Here is a 20,280-nt window from a genome sequence, read left to right on the forward strand (position 1 = left end):
AAAGGCTCCATTCTCTTCCTCAGTTCACAGCCTTTCACCAGATCTCATTCCGAGTTTCATCCCTTTCTCCGAGATCACCACCATGGCCTCGCAATCTTCCCCTAAGACTCCCAAATCCGAAGCCAGGGACACACCCACTCCTAAGGCATCCTCCAAGTCCAACCAAACCCGTGGTTCGTCGAGCAACGTCAGGATCCTAGAACTGGTGGAGATCGCCGCCTTCTCGCCATCGTCTCCGGCTAGCCAGGGGTGCCAGCCCCAGGCTGGCCGGCCTATGGGGGGCCGGCCGGCCTCACCTCGAGGCCGCCTATCTCCCGGCTCGGTGGAGATTTCGGTCCAGGGCCCGGCATCAAAGGCCCTCGTGCGCTTCCCTGCGCACAGCCCGACATGACCTACCACAGGGGTTCTTTCCTCTACGAAGGTTGTGATGAAGCGCACGGGAATGTTGTCGGGAGGGGCGCGTGTCGCGCAAGTTGCTGCACTCCAAATGGTGCAGCAGGACTTGTCCACGTACTCCCCGGAGTACTCTCTTGCCAGCCCTAGCCCTCCACGCCATCACGTGTCTGGGACAAAGGTCGGCAGGGGGAAGGTGCTCACCCCTCCGTTGGATCGTACCGGCACAGATCTTCCGCCGAGTTCGGTGTGTCGCCACATCCGGCCACCACCGATCCGTGGACCGATAGAGGTCCACGCTTATACCGACTTCGACGATGACGAGGAGGAGGAGGAGGAGCCCAGCGACATCGCTTCACTCTGTGAGCAGCTTGCTGCTCTCCGGCTACGCCTCAACAACATGGATGAGCGCGTAGCCGAGACGGACATTGATAGGATGGAGTTAGGGGATAGGGTGGACACCCTTCGCAAGGCGGTTTGCTCCAAGATCAAATGTCTTGCGAATGCGACCGGGAACGAGGATCTCTATAGATCCCCGGATCCCAAGTAGGTGCTAGGTCTACATTAGATTTAGTTTAGTTTGGGTGTTTTTATTTCCTTTATTTCCTTGTTTTATTTGTAATCAATAACACCCCCAACTTTATTTTGAATAAAATAAAATTTCAAGTTCATTCCTCTTAGAGTTTATGTGGTTGGTGCAAATGTGTGTGCCAACCACACCCCTGCTCTCACGTTTGACTACTGCACAGCAAAACCAAATGAGGAGGGTGAACACAAGATGCCAGAAAAATTCGGACGAATTCCGAAAGAAAAGCAAGCCGGGCGGCTTAAATCAGGCCGGCCGGCTTGAGAACTTTGGAAAATCATCAAAACACCCTCACTAGGGTAGAACAGACCAAGCCTAAACCTGTACAAAAGGGCCACCAAGGATGGCCATAGGTCCAGGCCAGCCGGCCGGCCCCACCTATCAGCCACTGCCTGGCCCCCTTCGCGTGACCATGGTTTGCCATCTCTACTACCTGCTCCTTCCTGGTTTTGTGCAATTTCATTCAAAATCATGCCAATTAAATTCAAATAAAACATTTGAATGAAGTGACCAAGAAGAGTTGAAATCTTTTCACGAACATGGTTTTGCTTAGTATTATTTCTTATGCAAGTACCGAATTGCCTCCGGAACTCATATTTAGGATCACCTGATCGCTTGCTTATTGCTTTCTATGATATAATGACATGAAGCTGTGCTAGCTCTTAACTCAAAGTCTTGGAAGATTTTATTTCGAAAACACAAAACTAGGCAAAACTCATATGCTCAACTTTACCGATACCCATTCCAGAGCCATGAAATCCAAACACATAGCTATCCTCTGCATTGTGAGCTTGCTCAAGTTTAGTGCCTCTAAAAGGAGTTTAGATTGATTCATCTTCTTGGGATCATTCACATACACATCCATCAACCCGAATCCATGAGATGTGGTTACAAAACAGCGCTGCACCCCCCTAAAAAGAAAGAAAAGGATGAATGAAATTCATGCCTTGTCTCTTGATAAAAAAAAAGAGAAGAGAAGAAGGGGGAGGTGTATAGTGCTAAACACAAAACCACCATGGAAATACATCTTCATTTCTCACTTGCACTTGACCCATAAGATGAGCTTCTGGACTACTAAGAGACACTAGGTTTGATCTTGCAATATAAATGTTAAGGGTATGCAACACACTTAGCTCCACAAGCTCGTTTTCAGAACAGTTTCTGGGAGGGCTAGAGAAGTTGTGAACAAAAAAAATCGAGTGAATGTGTGACTTGAGCAAAAAGAGTATGCCCTAGATTTATTAAAAAAAACAAAAATCTACCAAGTACTGCGAAACAGGAGCTAGTCATAATCTTCATCGATTTATTCTAGAGATCAATAGGTGATCATGAAGGTGTGAGCCACCCGAAATTCGAGGTATGAAAGGAAAGCTCTGAAATAATTCTTATGCATACCTAAGTTTGTGAACCCCGGACTTTGCTTGATCCTCAGGATCTCTGTCGACTCCTTTTGCTCGAGACGAGCAAAGTCTAGGTGTGGGGGTGTGTTGGCGGTCTATTTCGATGATTTTTACCGCCAACATTCCTTCGGATTTCATGCTTTTAGAACTATAATGTTATAATTTTCACTAACATTAACAAGTTCCATGAATTTTGGTGACTATTTGAACCCAGGAACAATATGTGCAAGAATGAGCTAAAATGGGATGAATCCCAGGCCGGCCAGCCTAGGCCAGGCCGACCGGCCTACCCCTGCAACACTTTGTCATGCAACTTTGTGGGAGGTGGCCTGAGCCCAAGATCAAGGTCATATCATTGTGGTTTAGTCAGAATTCACAAATCAAGACCGAGAGGCTTGAACCAAATGGAGTTGAGCCCAAATCCAGTGACAACCTGACAACTCAGAACCCAATTCAACTAGAGAAGCATTGTGGGCCTTGAGAGCAACGTGCCAGAGAAACAGAAGCCCGAGCCAAGCCAGAGCCAGGCCGGCCAGCCTAGGAGAGGCTGGCCGGCCTCTAACTGTCACCGTTGGGGCTACACAACTTCCACCGACTCCAAGAGAAGATCCAGAGCGTCCACGCAAAAGCGGTGGCCAGGTGGCCACATCCCCAGGCCGGCCGGCCTAGGGGAGGCCGGCCGGCCCCACCTGGCGGCCTCTGAATCTCTCCCTTGGCGTGGAAGACAAGCATAACTAACTTACATGCGTGCAACTGACGGTCAGCCCAGTACTGACCATAGAGTAGTATAAATAGAGCACCACACCCCTCTTGTAACACACACACACACCCATCCAAAGAGAAGAGAGTCTCTTGTTACACTCTTGTGTTGAGTAGGAAGAGAGTGAGGTGAGTGCTCTGGTGAAAGCCGAGCTGAAAGGAGCGGGAGTTCTCTCGGTCTTACTCCACTTTTGTATCCACCTCGGAGGAATATACTTGAGTAAGTTCCTTCTCTCAACTTCAGTTTCTCGCTAGCTTTACTTTCTGTCTTAGTTACTTGTTAAGTACTTACTTTGATCTGCGGGATCCTGAGTCTGCATAAGTAGCAAGTTCTATTTATTTGAGGTTGCTTTCTATCTAAGTACACGGTAGGAGCAAGTAGCTCGAGAGCTGTGGGCGTGGTGCCCAGGCTTGGTAGTTATCTCAGGTTGTGTTCCATCCCACGGAACCGTTGTTGTAGTCGGTAGGTGGTGACAACCCTATCCGTCCTTTGTAGTCCACCACATTTGGGTGTTTTCATTACAGTAGTGCAGGTTTCCATTGGACTCCCCTCTCATCCCTTTTTGAAGTCCTTCCTCTTCCAGCCGCCGAAGCAGATCAAGTCAGTAGTTAGCTCGTCAACTATTTAGAGTAGTAGGTTATCTGGAGTTAGGCCCTCTTCCCTTTATATTCTTCTCACTGGTTGTGTCCGGTTGAAGATCTCTAAGTTTGGTTGAAGCTTTAGCATTCCTTGGATTCGATATCCCAGGTATAATCCCTGGTGAAAGCTACGATCGGTCTCTGTGCGCTTGCGCAGTAATTCATTAGGCTAAGGAGTGCCAACAATGTCATATTGTTTCGACGATTCCCATTGACCCCCAAAATTTATTGTCATAGGGCCGGATCCATTGGAAAGCTTATCTCCTTAGCTTTCCATACATATGTAGAACATCCAAAACAGACTACATATGCAACCTGAGCGACCGTTTTAGTGTGGGCTGCTCCTAAATTCCGAATCTGAATAGAAGTCGGAGTTGACCATGACTTGAAACTTGATGTAGGAAACGTCATGGGCGTATCTACCACCGTGATGTCCTCATCAGAGGAGGGAGGAGGGAGGTGGAGGAGGATGACTGTGCGGAGCTTGCGCCATCTTAGCTGCACATGGATCAAAGGATCCACGAAGTTATGCAAACGAACATACAATTGCCGGGACATTGTGCATAGGCTAGAGGGCCCACCTGCTAGTGACCTAGAGAAAGATGAAGGTGGTTGGAGGCTAGGTGGGATTGGCGACCTTGTTTCCTCTTTCAGACCCAGGCCACGAGACTGCTTACGCGGCATGGATCTTGTTAGAATAAGAATAGTGCATGTCCTATACATGTGGTAATATACTCGGATATTTGTAGAACTAGTAGGATTCCTAAGCTCGTATTTGCCAAACCATCTCCTTTCCTGTCTTGGCTCTTGTGGTCCTCGTAAACTTCACGGCCTGGCTATGTCTTTCCGTCATGATGGAGGCGTGCTCACCCTATGGTGATGATGACATCGTCCCCCATCCACTCACTAGGAGGGCAGGTGGAATAGTGGCTCCAACCATAGCAAAAAGATCGTTGTGACCCCATGGGGGGAGTAGTTGGCTCGTATGGCAAATTGATTGCGACATGTATCCTTATCCACCGTACCTGCTCTCGGGGCCCGCCAGCATGCAGACGTCGGCCGCTCCCAACACCTGGGATGGTGACATGTGCCAGGTGGAAACCCAGTCGGGGGAATTCAGTCGGAGTCATGGTATGAACTAGGCTGGAAATGAGCCGGCTCGGCTCGGTTCGGCTCGGCAAGTGAACGAGCCGAGCTCGGCTCGGCTTGCTATTTTTGCGAGCCAGAAAATCAGGCTCGGCTCGGCTCGGTGGAGGCTCGCGAGCCGGCTCACGAGCCATACTAAACAATGTGAACTAAACTCAAAATAAATTAATTTACTTTTTTTTTGAATGATAACAATAATTATGTGGTATATATTTTTTATGTACATACAAATTGCTATATTATGTGTATAAATATTAATTTATACCACTAATGATGAAGAATTAATTCATCAATCATCGTGAAATTATTCTTAAACTGTATTGGGTCGAGCTCGCGAGCCGGCTCGCGAGCCTGAACGAGCCGGCTCTGCTCGGCTCGCTATTTTTGCGAGCCAAAAAATCTGGCTCGGCTCGGCTCGTTTGAGGCTCGCGAGCTGCTCCGAGCCTAGCCGAGCCGTTTCGAGCCCGAGCCGAGCTACGAGCCACGAGCTATTTTTCCAGCCCCAGTATGAACCCAGCCTCCAACCATATATTTGACCAGGAGCATAGGTCATGCCTTTTTGACCAGCTGGTCGGTCGTGGCCGTGGGCCTAGTGGCCTAAGCAAAGTCGTGGCCCAAAAGATGGACCTTTGCTCCTAATGTGGCCTTGGGCCAGATGGAAACATTAGCAAGAGGCGGGTCTGCCGGGGACTCGAGTGCCTGGGCCCGTCAAAATGTAGTCGACTATTTGTGTCGTTTCATTATGCATGAAGTGGTCAACCCAAGGGACAAATATTTTTATAATGCACATGATGATGAATCCAGCACAGGTTGGGTTGGTCGAGGTCCAATAAATTAAGATTGCCCGGACCTATGACACTTCAGGTGTCTAGCTGTTAGATCAAAGTTTAATATGTGAATGTTGTGTTTATTCTTGTTTGATAGTTAAAAAAAATCAGTGCAAAATCAGGGGTATTTTAGTAATTATGAAAAATTACAAGTCTCTTTTTGCAAAAGAGTTTGACTTAGGGAGTAATTTTGACTTGGTGAAGGGCATTCTTGCAAATGTACTAGTAATCATTACCTTGGAAGCTTTGTTGCATTTTAGCCCAAAAGTATTATGATTTTACTATCAAAAAGTATTTTTCCTTAATTAATTAAAGTTCATTTGAATTTTTGAAAATATCTTCAAATCTTTTGATCTAGTGCAAATTTGCAGAACATGAAAGTTGTAGATCTTGAAAAACAAAACAACTTTCATTTTGGGCACTTTTTCATTTGAGCCCTAGTTCAGTGGCAAATTTTAGTTTACACTCAAGCCCCTGGACTTTTCACAAATTACAGACAAGTCCACCCAACTCATCTTCTACCTCCGGCTTTACCGGAGCTGCGCCGGCCGCTGCCGCCACAGTTTTCCCCGCCCAGTGGCCGCCTGCGCCGCCGTTTGGAGCGCCGCCAAGCCTCCATAACTCCCCCTGGCCCCATTCCTCTCCTCGCTGGCACTTCTCCCTTTCTCCACGACGTGACGCCACTCCGCCGCCCCTGTTTGAATTCCGGCGAGCTGGACCACCGCTGGAATCGGGCTTCCGAACCGCCTCGCCGCCTCCACGCGTCGCGCGTGAAGCCCCGCCGCTCTAGCACCGCCTTTGCTGGCCTTTTAGCCCTGCGCCATGCCGCCCCGAGGCTCCTCTGCTCGCCACCTCACCGGCCGCCCATGGAGAAGCTTAGCCAGCCGCCGATTTTGCCTCTCCTCGGTCGAGTTCATCCCCTGAACTCTTTCTCTCGCTTATCCTCCTCACCTTAGCCTATAAATAGCCCAGGCCGAGCCCTATTGCTGGCATACCCCGCCGCACCCTCTTCCTCAACTCCGACGAGCTTTGCCAGCCGTCGACCCACCACTATAGCGCCACTCCGACCTCCACAACCCCCTAGCTAGCTTCGCCTTGATCCCGTGAAGCTAACCCGCTACTTCTTGCCGCCATCCCCTTGCCGGAGCACCGCCGTCGTCGTTCACCCCCGCCGCCGCGCTCTGCTCTTCGCCGACGAGCCCCCTCCGGCCATCCCGCGCCCCACTCAAACCCTCCAGCAGGTGCGCCTCGAGCCACTCATGCTCCCTGGCCCCTTGGCCCTCGCCGCCGGCGACCAGCGGCGCTGGAACACGGCCGGCCCCCTCCCCTGTCTTCTTCTTCCTTGAGCTAATGACCTGATTGCTTTGATTCAAATCTTTCCAAGGTCCTTTCTGCAAAAGTTCAAGTTTCTTTTTAATTTTTTTCAATGGATTTGAAAATCCCTAGGAAATTGTAGAAAAATCAGAAAAATGCCAAACCAATTTTGTTGTGTTTCTTGTGATTAGATCTACAAGTTTGATGTTGTGGGTTTGAATTGAATCCTTGTGTAGAAGAATCTAAAAATAGGATTTTGTTATAGTTCTTTTATTTATAATTCTATGATCTAGAGTCACATTACTTGTGAACTTTGGACCATGTGTTGTATAGGGTATGAGTGACCCTATGTAAATTTTGAAGCCCTTTTAGCTTGTGCTTTTGCACATTTTTGCTTTATATTGTTTGTGTCTTTAAGGATTTAATTAAATTCTTCCTATGGGTTATTTTTAAAAACCTTTCTCCATGATATTTCATGTAGTTAGAGTACTTGACATGGTTAACCTAGTTTGCTTGATTGGTTGAATTACAATTTTATCGTGAAGGAAATCTATACTCACGCATCTTACTATTTTTCCAACTATTGCATTTCATATAGAAATCACCTTGTTAGTAGACGGAACGTATGATTTTATCCAGGAACCAGATGGGGATATTTCTGAAGCCCAGGCCAACGTTGTTGAATTAATTGAAGTCCCGAACTCCGATTCGGAAGAGCTAAAGTCTACTGACTCCATAGACACCAGTACAGGAAAGACCCGATGCATCGTCCTATTATTTTTAAATTATGCAATTCATTACTATTTACTTGTGCATTTAAGTTATTGGAATTGAATGAAAATCTCAGATGCATAATTCTAGGTACCTATTGATTGAACACTAGAACTGAGTCCACTTAGATGTCATGCTAATAGGACCGATAAAAGTCGAGTGATTACCTGTCACTCGCGAGATTTATATGAGTTGATTGTTTACATTCTTGCAATCACTATAAGGACCATGGATGGATTTGGTTACAAGCTTCATCGTTGAACTCCGTCTGTGTTGATAAATTACTAAGGCCGCAGTGTGTGGTAGCGGTGGTTAAGTGTTTGAAAGTACTAGACACATGCCGTAAATATGGTACGCGGTAAGCCTAATAACTGATCGGCCCGGCAAATGGACATACCTCTCACTCTCTCTTAGATATAGGAAGTTAAATTATGTTGCAACACCGCGGCTACAAAGATGTGGTGGTTCTTTGTAGTCGGGGAGAGTGGTCCTGGTCCATGAACCGGAATGAGAAGCAAACAGTTGCTTGGGAGTGACTTGACAGTACTCCAAGCGTGTGTGCTAGGTTTATCCTTGCAAGATTGGAAATTCGATTCAGAATCGTCCGTTTCTCACGGAATTTGAGACTGCTTGACCCCTTTGCTACACAGAGTAAGAAGTAGAACAATGATGATACCAAATATGGTTGAATAAAATTAATTCCTCTACTATGTTTGTATAGATAGGTGCATACCTAGAATGATTAATACAACTAAAATTTGAAAGCTAGAATTTAAAAATTAAGGACATACTCTTTGTGGCTTTTCAGCAAAAGAAAACTCAGAACCTTGCCATGCCTAGCATGTCTAGATATGGGGCTACTATATTCCCTTAGTTGGATCAGTCTTGCTGAGTATTAGTATACTCAGTCTTGTTGGTGACTTTCTTTTCAGGGATGACTTTAGAAGATCCAAACACTAGTTTGGCTTGGCCTAGTGTTTTAACTTCTGGCTGGTCTATGGAATGGGAACCATCTTCGACTAGCAATGACTCGACTGAATGATGTCAGGCTCGGGCTTACCATGGCATCTACCCTACGACGTTGGTGTATAGTTGTGCTTTAAATTCTGCTGCAGAACTTCTAAAGTAAGCTTAGCTTACTTTTATCTCTTTTCTTTTAAATAAGTTGTAAAAACTAGAATGTTAGTGTACTAGCTTCAAAACTCTAATGTAAATTACACCCCTTATCTATGTGATAAAAAATATTGTGAAATGTTGTATCTCTAACTCACCTTCGTGCGGGACGTATACTGTTACGATCGGATATTCAGTGGTCACATCGGGATGTTACTCGACAGACCAATGATTATACCAGTTAAGGTACGCTTAGATGTTTAGCGCACTCGATCTGGTATAATTCAAGGTGGTTCTACCACAGGACCCCACCAGTTCTTAGGCACACCCATTCGGGGAAAGCCCCAATCTCTCTAAAAGACTAGTCAAATAGGGGAAGTGTGACTCTCTCTTTTAATGTGGCTTCCTCCTCCTAAGCTAAGCAAGGTGGAATTATTCAGAGGCTCACACGGTCGCCGCCCGACTACAACTGGGCCACTTGGCCCTTTTGTTTCGTCTTTGCCAGTGGTTAATATTGGAGGATATCCTCATTATTCTCACCCCCTTAAACAAGGGCCCGGCTCTGATACCAAATGATGAATCCGGCACAGGTGGGGTTGGTCGAGGTCCAATAAATTAAGATTGCCCGGACCCCAACAATTCTTAGGCACACCCACTCGGAGAAAGCCCCTATCTCCCTAAAAGACTAGTCAAATAGGAGAAGAGTGGCTCTCCCTTTTAATGTGGCTTCCTCCTCCTAAGCTAAGCAAGGTGAGATTATTCAGAGGCTCATACGGTCGCCGCCCGACTACAACTGGGCCACTTGGCTCCTTTATTGTGTCTTTGCCAGCGGTTAATAGTGGAGGATGTCCTCATCACAGGAATAAGCAATGAACCCTAAATACATTGGCCTTCGTGAGTGGGAGAATCAAGAGCACCGTGGCGTGTCTAGTAGCGTCCATAGGGAATAGGCGAAAAATATGTATTCAATTTGCACTTTAATGATATACTCTAATGATGCTCTAAAACAATGTTTTATTTCCATATGATTTATTTTCGTATGCTTAAATATTCATATTTATCAAACATATTCCATGTCATGATCCAACTAGTTTGATAGATTAAAATTGGCGGGAATCCAAAATTTTTAAAATAGACAGAAACAGAAATGAGATTTCAATTTCAAATTGGTGAATTTTTGGTGGGCTGGGACATATTTCTAGGGCAGACCATCCCCACGCCCGCCTCTGAAAATGGATTTGTAGGGGCAGATGATGGGTGACCAACTCTGGAAATGTGTTTTTAGGTGCGAGCACATCACCCACCCTGCAAAACAATATTTTTCAGCTACGAGAGCTAGAGGTGAGTATTGCATCCGCTCTTAAAAATATATTTTTATCCGTCTCTAAAATTCATTTTCTTAGCGGTGCAAATAAGATGCGTTGTGTGACCTGCTGGATCAGGATCAGTTTTAGCCTTTATCGGTCTATCCCCCGTGCCAAAGACACGACTCATGCATCCATCCATGTTGCTTTCCCGAGTTACACGTGCGAGCCCAACAATGAAGTTGATCGACTGAATTTCTCCTACATGTTGTCGTCGCTGATGTTCATTAGCGTAATGTGCTTTCAGTATGTGAAGGACGAGCGTGACATTATTTTCACCTGATTTCCATGGTGCAGAACCTGCAGGGCGGTTGAGAATGACACCGGTCCACCACCAGAGATAGAAAGCTTTGCAGATCTGGGATGACATAGAATAAGCTAATGACTGACAGATTTTGTAGTAGTTGATTTAACACAACGTTCTAAGTTTGTGGATTCTTCCCAGCAAGAGGATTAGAGGAACCTAGCAGCGTTGCGTGTCGTGTCCTGTCCAATTTCCATGGGGGGGTGAACTGTCTCCAGGGGAGGACATGACACGCACACTCAAAGCACGAGCGAGTTGCTTTCTCGAGTTCCACATTCTCCAAGTCTATGAACCTATCGATCAAATGCACTTCTTCTCCAAGCTAGGTGATATATTCATCATGACGTCTGGTTGATGGGCCATGGATGTTATGACGGATGACCTTGGTGTCGGCGACTCCCCTTTCCACTTCCATGGGGCGGGTGATCTGGGATAGATGGCACAGACAGCGGCCTAGTTACTATAAACGTAACCTAGATAATCTATGTATCGAGTTATATATAAAAGGATCAGCTCCAATCTTTATTCAATTTTGAGCTGAAAAATATATAAGAGCCAAGTTGGATTGTGATTTGTGAAGAAATCATTAGGGTCATGATGCGTTACCACCTAGTGACACAGGTTGCGAAAATCCGGGAGCCAAGATATGGGATAAGGAAAAGCCAAATATTGACGGATGGTGTAATAATGGACTTGTGTTTTTCTTATAATGTCACAGAAGATCCCTAGTCAAAAGACTCACGGTTTATAGCCTAGCTGCTAGCTTCAGACACAGAAGTGCAACATTAAATACTTAGGGTCTGTTTGGATGGGTTAAAATTGTGTGTTAAACTTTAACCTCTATTAGCACACATACTTTTGCTGAAATTTTTAAATCTTGGTTAAAGTTTAGCTCAATCCATTAGCACTCCTATTTAGATTGGTTGGTGCTAAACTTCAGTACTTTTAGGCAATAGCACTTGGATCCAAACACCCCCGTAGTCTATTACTTACAATCCTGAAGTGAAAAGTAGCAGAAATACCAAAAAACACCATCAGATATAAGAATCAGCTTCATCAACAAGAACTGATCTAAGGTCTACAATTTGTTCATTCCCCTGCTTACTCACCATTCCTCCATCTTCTTGTTATGCCAATAGTGATTTTTACTTCCATTCTGAATGCACGCAAATCATTCCTTAGTTTTCAAAGCCTCTACATGACTGCGTAATTAATTAAGATCGCACTAGATTCTGATGATTTGAATTATAGAGCAAGAGAAAACAACATTGCATGCCGTAATCTTGAATAACCATATGGAAAAAGCAATATATGTTTTTCGATCGAGTTGACCACCAGAAACTGATAACCTGATATAAACCCTTTTACCTAGACAACTATATGAACAGTACAAAAAATCATTTGTAGGGACGGATAAAAATCTATTTTTAGAGGCGGATTTCGCACCCGCATCTAGTGTTGGCTAGTAAAAATGTTATTATTATGGATGGGTAACGCACCCGCCTCTAAAATAATTTAGAGGCGGGTCAAGATATTGTCCGCCATGACCTGCCTCTAAAAATCGATTTCTAGAGGCAGGTCATGTCGTGGCCCGCCTCTACAAACCAATGTCCATAAAACAAAAAAAATTCAAACAAAAATTGAAAACAACAAAACAAAAAAGGAAAAATATTCCAGGCAACCAGCCACCACCATAAGCCCTGTAGTGTTGCCGCCGATCTTATGGCTCGCGCGCTCTTTCCTTACCACTGCACCACACAATCACTTGTGACTCATATTCTTTTATATTAACTCTGAAGATGATTTGTAGGGGTAGGAGATGCTATCACCCGCCCCTAATAATCCTTTTTAGGGGCAGGTGACGCTTCCACCCGCCTTACAAATAATTTTCTAATTTATTCTGAAAAATTGTTTAGTTTATTAAAAAAAGCAAAACACTTCAAAAAATGTGAAAATTTTGCCATAAGCCTATTATGATATTTAGAATTTAAAAAATATCAAAACTAAATTTCAAGGTAATAATGGTTAAGAGTGTGAAACTATAATATATGACTCACTTACCCTACTCTCTCATACAACTCAAGATTTAATTTGTGTTTTCCACACTTATAATCACTATGTACAGCGAAATATACTTTTAGTACTTTCTTCCAGTTCTACAGATCACAATAGGCTTATGTACAATTTTCATCTTTTTGATGTTTTTTGCTATTTTTTAATTAAACAAATTTCTAAAATAAATTTAAAAATTATTTGTAGGGCCGGGTGAGGGGGCGGGTCACCCCTCACCCGTCCCTGAAAATGTATTTTAAGGGGTGGTCTGTTCATACAATAATTCCGTTCTATTTGTAACAACGGGTCAAATTTTGGTCCATTCCTAAAAAAATTGGAGGCGTTGCTACAAATCGCTTTTGTAGTAGTGGAAGCAAGTAGAGTTCATAGGCACTGTGAACCACCATAAGTCCCTATATATAGAGATTTGGTGTCAATGGCCTTCTATATCACCAACAAAGCCGTACCAAATTAAGCAAAGCTGAAGCATTGCACCATGGAGTCCATTCAGGAGCAACACAGCAGCGCTGGTCAGCAGGCCTTGCTCGATGCTCAGCTCGACCTCTGGCACAACACCTTTGCGTTCATCAAGTCCATGGCCCTCAAGTGCGCACTTGAGCTCCATATTGCCGATGCCATCCACCACCATGGTGGAACGGCCACCCTCACCCAGATAGCTAGTGTGGCTAAGCTCCACCCCTCCAAGCTACCCTGTCTACGTCGCCTCATGCGTGTCCTCACCGTCACTGGTATCTTCAGCGTCGCCATGAACCCAGCCGAGGATGCAGATCGCGTCTATGGTCTGACTCCGGCGTCCCGACTTCTGATCGGTTCGTCACAGAACTTAACTCCCACGCTAAGCGTGATCCTCCATAACATGTTTGTGTCACCATTCCTCGGTCTTGGCACTTGGCTCGAGCACGAGCTGCCAGACATGGCCCTCTTCGAGATGGCGCATGGGAAGGCCGTGTGGGACGTGATCATTCATGATGCAACCTTCAGCTCGCTCTTCAACGCGGGAATGTTCGCAGACAGCCGCTTCCTCATGGATATTGCTATCAAAGAGTGTGGCCACGTCTTCCAGGGGATAAGCTCCCTGATCGATGTTGCCGGAGGGCATGGTGCAGCGGCCCTGGCCATCAAAAAGGCGTTCCCGCACATTGATTGCAGCGTGCTGGATCTGCAACACGTCGTAGCTAGTGCTCCAGCTGATACCGGTCTGAAGTACATTGCCGGCGATATGTTTGAGAGCATTCCACCAGCAAAAGCCGTCTTCCTTAAGGTACAACATGTGAGACATGCAAAAATTGGGTAGCTGATGCACTAGTTTTTTCATACGTTCTAGATTACAGTAAGTGGTATCTCTTGGTAGTATGATTGAAATGCTAAAAAATAAAACTTTAATTACCTCTTGGCAACTTTCAAGGACCAAAAGTAATGAATAATCTCACTTTCAATGTTCAGTATTTATGCTGATAGCATATTTTCTTAACATCCATTTTCTTCTTGCTTATTTCAGTGGGTTATGCATGACTGGCGTGACTCCGAGTGTATTACAATATTGAAGAACCGTAAGAAAGCTATACCTACTCGTGATGCGGGTGGAAAAGTGATAATAGTAGATGCCGTGGTTGGTGCAGGGTGTTCAACTCCAAAGCATAGAGAGACACAAGTTTTGTATGACCTTTTCATTATGGTTGCCAATGGCATTGAGCGAGACGAGCAAGAGTGGAGAAACATAATTTTAGAAGCTGGCTTCACTCACTACAATATTATACCAGTTCTTGGTGTTCGATCTATCATTGAGGTCTACCCGTAAAGTTAACAAACAGATAAATACTACACATTGGAGTGAATTTGTAAGCTGGCCAACTGAGCATGTTTGCCTCAAGCTTGCGCGCGGGTGTGTTTTGTATAAAGAACGCACCCACCCTCTAAGTTGCAACTATGATAGTACTAGTTGCAACTGGATTATATCTAGTTGCAATCGGGTAGGTTTGAGTTGCAGCGGGTCAGACTGAGTTGCAACTGGTTCGTGCCCAGTTGAAATCAGTTCCGTCAGTTGCAATTGGTCTATTCTCCCAGTTGCAATCGATGTAGTCTGTCGGTTGCAACTACAGGTTGGGTGCATTTTGTACAGAGAATGTACCTTATTGTATTTTAGCCTCATCATCAAGGTTGCAAGAGTTTAAGCCTTATGATTTCTAAAATGATTATTTTATATTCTTTTAGATTAAGGGAAAGACCCGGTCTTGAACATTCACATGTGAATGTTCAAGACCACAAAAGAACATATTTGGTGACAAAGCCAGAAGTTTACACGAGTACTTAACTACAACCCTCCAACCGAGGTACACAAATAAAAGACAAGAAAAGAAGAAAAAAGAAAAGAAAGAATGAAAGACTAAGTTTCGAACTTTTACATCCTACTTTCAACCTTGCTTTGGTCTTCATGCAGTAATAAAATCTCACATTAATCATTTTCTTAGAAACTCTTAATGTAAGAATCGTTAATGGTCATGCGCCGTCCGGTCACCCTGTGATCTTGAAACTGCAATAAGTCGATCTCTACAATGCAAACAGATCAGCCACCGCCGGTGCTCCACGCTGATCGAGGTGTCGCCATCAAGGACTCCAAGACGACGCCTCAAAAAGAGAGCAACCTCAAGATGCAACTGCTGCCCGTGCCGGTGCGTCGGTTCATTGGTTTTCACCTTGATCTATCCGAGTAAGTTGAGGTCCTCACGGTAAAAGAAACTCTTAATATAAAGATCGTTAATGGTCCTGCGCCGTCCGGTCACCCTGTGATCTTGAAACTACACTAAGTCGATCTCTACTATGCAAACAGATCAGCCACCACCGATGCTCCAATCTGATCGAGGTGTCGCCATCAAGGACTCCAAGACGATGCCTCAAAAAAGAGAGCAACCTAAAGATGCTACTGCTGCCCGAGCCGATGTGTCGGTTCATTGGTTTTCACCTTGATCTGTCCGTGTAAGTTGGGGTCCTCACAGTAACGCCTTCAAGAAAGAAAACGATGCCCATGGTACCGTCATCATTGGCATTGGAGGACCAAGCTAGGTTTTTGCCCAAGAACCTGCACACCAACAAGCAAAGCACGTCGACCGTCAACCCGGCAGCTCCACCAGCATGCCCAAAGGGCGCCCAGCAGATTCCATATAGAGGATAGTAATCGGAGGCAAGCCCCATGGCGGCGACCATTGGAGGTGAAAGACGTCCTCCACCGGGAGCTCAGACCAGTAGATGTCGGCAAACATAATTATTTTATATACTTAAGTTCAAGTACGAGGATTTTTTAGCTGGAGGGCCATATTTTTTTAAAAAAAAAGCACTTCACGTATTTTCGTTATTGCTCAACATCCTTGAAACCATGTTCCCCATGAGGACTAGTGGAAAAGTTGGAGGAAGGATGGAAGAAAAGTAAAGACAAATTATACTCATCATGTATAACAAGATAAAATGCTAAGGAATGCTAGATGAAGCAACATATAGTTCAATCTGCGCTAGGTACTTTAGATAAACAATAACTAAAATCATTTTACACGGAGAAAGAGACTTGAAGGGGTTTGTGAGTTGGACCCCAAAATAAACTCTGCATGGTCGGAACCCATGGCGTCTATATATCGAACAATTTGCAAGGATTACTAAACTAAAATGATCTAAAAATAATTAATCCATGAATGCTTATAGGGCCAGGCACGAAATAAAGAGCACAAGCAAGTTGAAGAGAAACAGGGCATGCATAATTTGAGATAAACTGAAAGTATGTTCGCCCTCTGCCGTTCTGCCCTCCTCTCCCCATTGTGAACAACCTCTTGTTTGATGAAAGTGGCGGGCTGATGTCCATGGCATCAAAGGGACACACGAGACTCGGTTACCACTAGTGATAGCAGCTTGTAGGAGTTGACATAGATTGAGTTCCTTGTAACATAGGAATGGGTCCTTTATTCCTCAAGGCTATGAGTGAGAATCCGTGTGGCAGGGGAGTTGGGTCAGCAATGATTTGCTATAAAGTTTGTACCATTTCAGACAAATTGCTTGCTAATTCTTGTTTCGTTGCCTCGTTGGCGTGGATATTACTCTTTTTTTCTTTATTTAGCTTGCTTATGAAATTAGACTGAAACATATGGATTTTACTGAAGCCAAAGCTCATAAGGAATTTAGGAATATGGATCTTGGTCCCCTATATGCTTTGTTTTAGAGGAAAGATGATGTTTATACAGTGGGAATGTCTATTATTAAATTTGTTAATAGAAATATTACATAAACTTAGTGCTAAAACTTTGCATATTTATTTTGTCTTCTAGATCATGGATGCTAGTAACAAATCCGCTTCCAACTTTCGATCCATTCTTGAAAAAAGAAAAGCTCAATGGGGGCAAACTTTATTAATTGGTATCACAACTTGAGAATCGTTCATATCGATGAGAAAAAAGAGTATGTCCTTGAGCAACTAGACCTTGATGACCTTCCTTATGGTGCAACTGCTGCAGCCCCAGAGCTTATGAAAAGCTCTACAATGATTCACTCGAAGTTAGATGTCTCACTACTACAAATCCGGCCTTTTGTTCCGGTTCCACAGGGCCATTTGTCCCGGTTTTGGAACCGGGATTCGCCTTCCGGGACAAAAAACTGGAGGCTTTTGTCCCGGGTGGCAGAACCGGGACAAAATGTCCCACACGCTAAAAATTTTTTGCACCTCGCGGGATTCGATCCCAAGACCTCTTGTCTAGCATATGGTTTTCTTGCCAACTCACCTAAGTAGTACATGTGACTCAGTATAGAATAACTTCCTTTTGAACTGTCACGTGGAGGAGCCTTTTATCCGGGTTGGTGCCACCAACCGGGACAAAAGGGTCCTTTTGTCCGGGTTGGTGCCACTAACCGGGATAAAAGGGTCACCCTTTTGTCCCGGGTGGAGCCACCAACTGGGATAAAAGGGGGGACCTTTTGTCCGGGTTGGTGCCTCCAACCGGGACAAAAGGCCCCTGTCCCCCCCGCTGGCCCATCTAGCCGTTGGACCCGGGATAAAAGCCACCTATTGTTCCGGGTCCAAAGGCAATCGGGACAAATGGCCTGAAACAAAGGCCTTTTCTGTAGTAGTGTCTCATGCTTGCCATAATGTCCTCTCTGTTCTGCAGAAGCATTATGAAAATGCAGATGCTCACACTATGATTGAAGAGTTCCGTGAAATGTTTGAGAACCAAGCTAGATATGAGAGATTCAACATCTCAATGGTTCTTGTTTGCATGCAAGTTGACTAAAGGTAGTCTAGTTAGTCCTCATGTGATCAAAATGATTGGTTACATTGAGAGCTTGGAGATACTTAGTTCTCCCCTATACTACTAAACTGACAGCTTTGAGCAAATCCAAAAGAAAGAAGAGAAGGGTGATGATGGAGGAGGTAAAGATGAGCCATAACTAGATGATGTGGAACCTAATCTAGATGATGCTGATCTATTGGGTGAAGATATGGGAGGAAATGGTGATTGTGGAAACAATGGTAAGGTAAACACCCCCTGCTATATCGACATCATTCACTACCGAAAATAATACTTCCTCTACCTCTTGGTTTCATGGGCAAGCTTATTGGAGCCTTCGGAAATGGCATTAACAATATTGACCAATGGACCTCCGGAGTTGTTGTTGATACTAATAGTGGATCCTTACTTTTAGTATTTTAGCTCAAGTTTATTATACAAATACTGACTAGATTTGCCTGAACATCTAGAGCACGCATAGTTGATCACATTGTCTTTTCAGAGTACCACAGCCATAACTCATATTCTCAACTTTCCATTCTCAATTCCATCATTTACTATGATGTGACAGAGAGATCAAGGTTCTCATATCCGTGAGTCACAGCGAATCGATTCGATTTATTCTTGGAAGGTAGACCTAACCAACACGACACATGTAAACCCCGTCGGGCCACACGCATCAACTGTTTCCATCGTTACCCGAAGGTGTTGGGCCCCTCATGGTGAACTAACAGAGAACCCGAAGGTGGCATCCATCCAACACCCGCCAACTCCCACGCCCAGCATAGCAGGTAGGCATTCAAAGTATCGTTGTAAAGCGGTACACAGCTTACCGGTTTCGACTACCTCTGTCGTGGAGTGGAAACCCACAGCCGGGTGGCGTAATGCACCCGCCTAAGCCTAGAGGGTGAGTACTCGGGGGTTAGCTAGGACTAGTTTGATCTCGCTGGAAGAACACGATGAACACAGCTGGTTTAGAGTGGTTCGGGCCGCCGGAGCGTAATACCCTACGTCCACTGTGTGTTGTATTACTTGTGTTTCCCTCGTCTTGAGAGAGTCCGAGAGAGCTTGAGAGTGCTTGAGAGAGTTTGTGTGCAGCGAGCGCCTCCCTTTTATATCTCAAGGGAGGCGCGTATATGGCCGTTGGGTCCCCGACAGGTGGACCCAATGATGTAGTATATAATGACATATTGTACAGACATTATGGCATTGCAGGCGACGGAGATCTCATTCATGGATTCCCTTGCTCTGCCCGTGAAGATCTTCCGTCCTGCATATCCATGCCCTGTCTTGTCGAAACGGCGCCAGGGTGTAGCTTGCGGCGTTGCCTGCAGCGTAGCTGAATGGGCCGTGTAGCTTGCGGTGTAGGCGACATGATGGAAAAGTGCCGTGCCATCGTATCCAATTAATGCGGCAGACGGGCTCTGCATGGATGCGGCGCAGGCGGCTGCACTGTGTACCTCGGTAATACGCGGCCTACAGTGAGACCTGACAAAGGCTGCCCCGCGTGCCGCGGCGGCAGAGCATGCCTCAACCACCCGCATTGAATGCGGTGGGTGGGCGAGTCTTCCAGCGAAAGACTCGCGCCCGCGCCCGCGGGACACGGGGTGCCCCCGGACCCCGCCCCAGCGGTATGCTGGTTCTACGCACGTGGGAGGTCCGGATGGGCGCGATGAGGTTCTGGACTCCTATGGGGGGTCCGAGCCCTCGGCTGTTGGCTCGGAGCTTCCCCTCCTCAGGGACACGTGGCGTCACCGGACCCGTCCAACAGCGGGGAGCGGGTCCGGGGCCGTTGGCCCGGTGAGGAAAGAGCCTGACCTGTGGGACCTGGCTGCTCCGCCCCTCATGGCGTAGTTACGGTAGACTATGTGAGTCCTGCCTTGCTGCAGTAGGAGAGGGTATCCCTGCTACAGGGTACCGACAGTGGCCCCCGGGCCCATCTCGGGAGAGGTGACGAACCCGTAGTTGGGGCCACTACTGTGATTTGGCTCTGCATAACTTGAAGTCTCAAGCATTAGACTATGCATACTGCAGGAGTTTTGTCCGGCTTTGACCATCTATTGGGTTTTCGCTGCCTCATCACATCGCAACGGCTTACTGACTCGTGGTCCCCACATACAGTGGTACACCTAGTCACGCGAACGACGCTCTGCATTGTTGCGGCCGGAGTAAACGGGGTATTTACCACCAGAGCAGTTCCGAAAAGCCTGGTCATGCCAGTGCTTTATGCGCGTGTGTCAGCTCAGCTTCCGCCTCGCTTCGCGCGCGGGTGACGGTTCAGATCCCGCCTTTTCACACCTTTTCATTATGGTTGCCAATGGCATTGAGCG

At 45.8% G+C, this 20,280-nt stretch overlaps 1 protein-coding gene across 1 annotated transcript; it reads left to right on the plus strand.

Annotated features, from left to right (window-relative positions):
- The first annotated feature begins 13,139 nt into the window (after positions 1-13,139).
- Positions 13,140-14,878, plus strand: LOC120668138 (O-methyltransferase ZRP4-like). The gene is made up of 2 exons (XM_039948063.1): positions 13,140-13,950; positions 14,188-14,878. Exons 1-2 carry the CDS (start codon positions 13,165-13,167, stop codon positions 14,485-14,487), a joined length of 1,086 nt encoding a protein of 361 aa, XP_039803997.1. The 5' UTR covers positions 13,140-13,164; the 3' UTR covers positions 14,488-14,878.
- Positions 14,879-20,280: the final 5,402 nt, after the last annotated feature.

This window comes from Panicum virgatum, chromosome 3N (genome assembly GCF_016808335.1).
Source record: "Panicum virgatum strain AP13 chromosome 3N, P.virgatum_v5, whole genome shotgun sequence".
Taxonomy (NCBI): domain Eukaryota; kingdom Viridiplantae; phylum Streptophyta; class Magnoliopsida; order Poales; family Poaceae; genus Panicum; species Panicum virgatum.

What these genes read in the sequence shown, in the direction of transcription:
- LOC120668138 (XM_039948063.1), top strand. Translation starts at nt 13,165, where the DNA reads ATGGAGTCCATTCAGGAGCAACACAGCAGCGCTGGTCAGCAGGCCTTG. An exon ending in CAAAAGCCGTCTTCCTTAAG is followed by an intron (nt 13,951 to 14,187) that starts GTACAACATGTG and finishes TGCTTATTTCAG; the next exon opens with TGGGTTATGCATGACTGGCG.